Here is a 1,974-nt window from a genome sequence, read left to right on the forward strand (position 1 = left end):
GGGATGCTCAAATCTAGAACAGTGACACTTCATCACAATGTCATCTGTCACTAAGATGTGACCCCAGGGACTGCCTCACACATCATGGTTGGAACACAAATTGGTGCCATCACTTTGGACACAGGTTGTTGGTGTCCTACAAAATGAGCACACTCTTGCATGTCACCCAGCAACTGGACTCCTTCATATTTCCCCAAAGAGTTAAACATCCACATTACCCTGACCTCAGTGCTTATGGTACTTTACTCATAAATTAAGAATTTGGAAACACCCAGGTGTCCTCCAGGGGGTGGTAAATGTATAAATAAACTGTGGCTCATCCAGACAATGGATTATTGCTCAACACTAAATGGTCCCCACTTCGATATTTGAGGGAGTCCCCGATGTCACATCATCATGACAGGTGACGATGTGCGAAGGGGTCACTGTCTATAGTCAGGCATCCTAGGGGGTGACTGTGTGCGGCTGATGATTTAATTTGTGATTCCTGAGTGGACAAAAATGGACATGGAAGCAACTTAATTTTAAGGACAGAAATCCAGCTGAAAAAGTCCGCATACTGTATGACTATCTGAAGGACATTCCGGGGAAGGGGTCACAGTGGGGACAGTAATGATGTAAAGGGTTATGTGGGGATTAAGAGGTGGAACATGAAGGAATTTGAAACAGTGAAGCTGCTCTGTGGACATTGTCAAAGGGGACACATGCCCTGGTCAACTGCGAACTCTTAGCCTGTGCATGAGCTAGGGCGGTTCCTCTACTAATCTGTGGGTTCAGGGTCTTCAGCTGGAATATCTGTACACTTTCGGGGGGAGGGTGAGAGGAGGAAAGATGAGAGACGATGTTTGTGTGGGAGGAGGTGTTATGGGAAAAACCCTATTGCCTAATTTCTAGGAACCTTAATCATCTCCATGTGTGTGTTAATTCATTTAAAAAAATTCTTACTCAAAGTACAGTGGCTTCCTACCACGGTATGACCTCATCAGGTCACAGGCAGACAGCTCAGGTGTCATCAGCTCTGTCTTTATTGAATCCACAGAGACATTGTTTTCTCTGTGCTGCTGGGCGAGGAGGTGAAAGATATTTAGGGACAAAGAGACACCTGCTCCTTCTACCAGACACTTCAGTCCTTCGAAGTGAGACTCCATCTGAGTTGTGCTCTCAGCAGATAGAAGCAACATGGAAAGCAGCTGGGCTGCCCAGCCTCACACAGCTGCTCCCTGGGTGGTTTTTGTTCAGGCTTGTGTCACTGTGGGAGGGTAACTTTTCCACTGCTGACAGTAGTAAGTGGCAGCATCTTCAGGCTCCAGGCTGCTGATGGTGAGAGTGAAATCTGTCCCAGACCCACTGCCACTGAAGCGGGATGGGACCCCGGGCTGCAAACTGGATGCATATTTAATCAGGAGCTTAGGAGCTTTCCCGGGTTTCTGCTGGTACCAGTGCAAGTTGGTACTGATGCTCTGACTGGCCCGGCAGGAGATGGTGACTCTGTCTCCCGGAGATGCAGATACTGAGGGTGGAGACTGGTTCAACTGGATGTCACACCTGGCCCCTGAAATGGAAAGAAAACACACCCCCACACTGTCATCCTGTCATCAGAGGACTTCCCTGAGGACCTGCCCACCCGGGACTGATCAACTCCTGGTGTTTCCTTCCTCACCTGGGAGACAGAGCAGCAGGAGGCTGAGGAGCTGAGCGGGGGCCCTCATGTCCATGCTGGGTCCTGCCTGGACTGACCCTCAGGGGCTGGGGCAGACTATGAATAATGTGGAGGGAGGGGCTGTGCTCTGGAAACATGCAAATGAGCAGGGGCGGGGCAGTGGGCACAGCTGCAGGGGCTGATCTCAGCAGCACAGAGACAGGGACTCCCCAGTGACCAGGTCCCCCCAGGGTAGGGTGAACTTGCCTGCAGAGAAGGTATTTCTCACTGGGGATGACAGGACAGAGTCATCTACACTCCTTTGAATGTAGTGT

At 50.3% G+C, this 1,974-nt stretch overlaps 1 gene segment (V, D, J or C); it reads right to left on the reverse strand.

The window, feature by feature from the left end:
* Positions 1-1,017: 1,017 nt before the first annotated feature.
* LOC119259168 (immunoglobulin kappa variable 1D-13-like) lies at positions 1,018-1,715 on the reverse strand. The segment is given in 2 exon segments: positions 1,018-1,552; positions 1,661-1,715. Coding segments are annotated over 2 exon segments (372 nt in total).
* Between the last annotated feature and the right edge of the window lie 259 nt (positions 1,716-1,974).

The sequence above is a fragment of the Talpa occidentalis genome, unplaced genomic scaffold (genome assembly GCF_014898055.3).
Source record: "Talpa occidentalis isolate TD23 unplaced genomic scaffold, MPIMG_talOcc4v2.1 talOcc4.5, whole genome shotgun sequence".
NCBI classification, from domain to species: domain Eukaryota; kingdom Metazoa; phylum Chordata; class Mammalia; order Eulipotyphla; family Talpidae; genus Talpa; species Talpa occidentalis.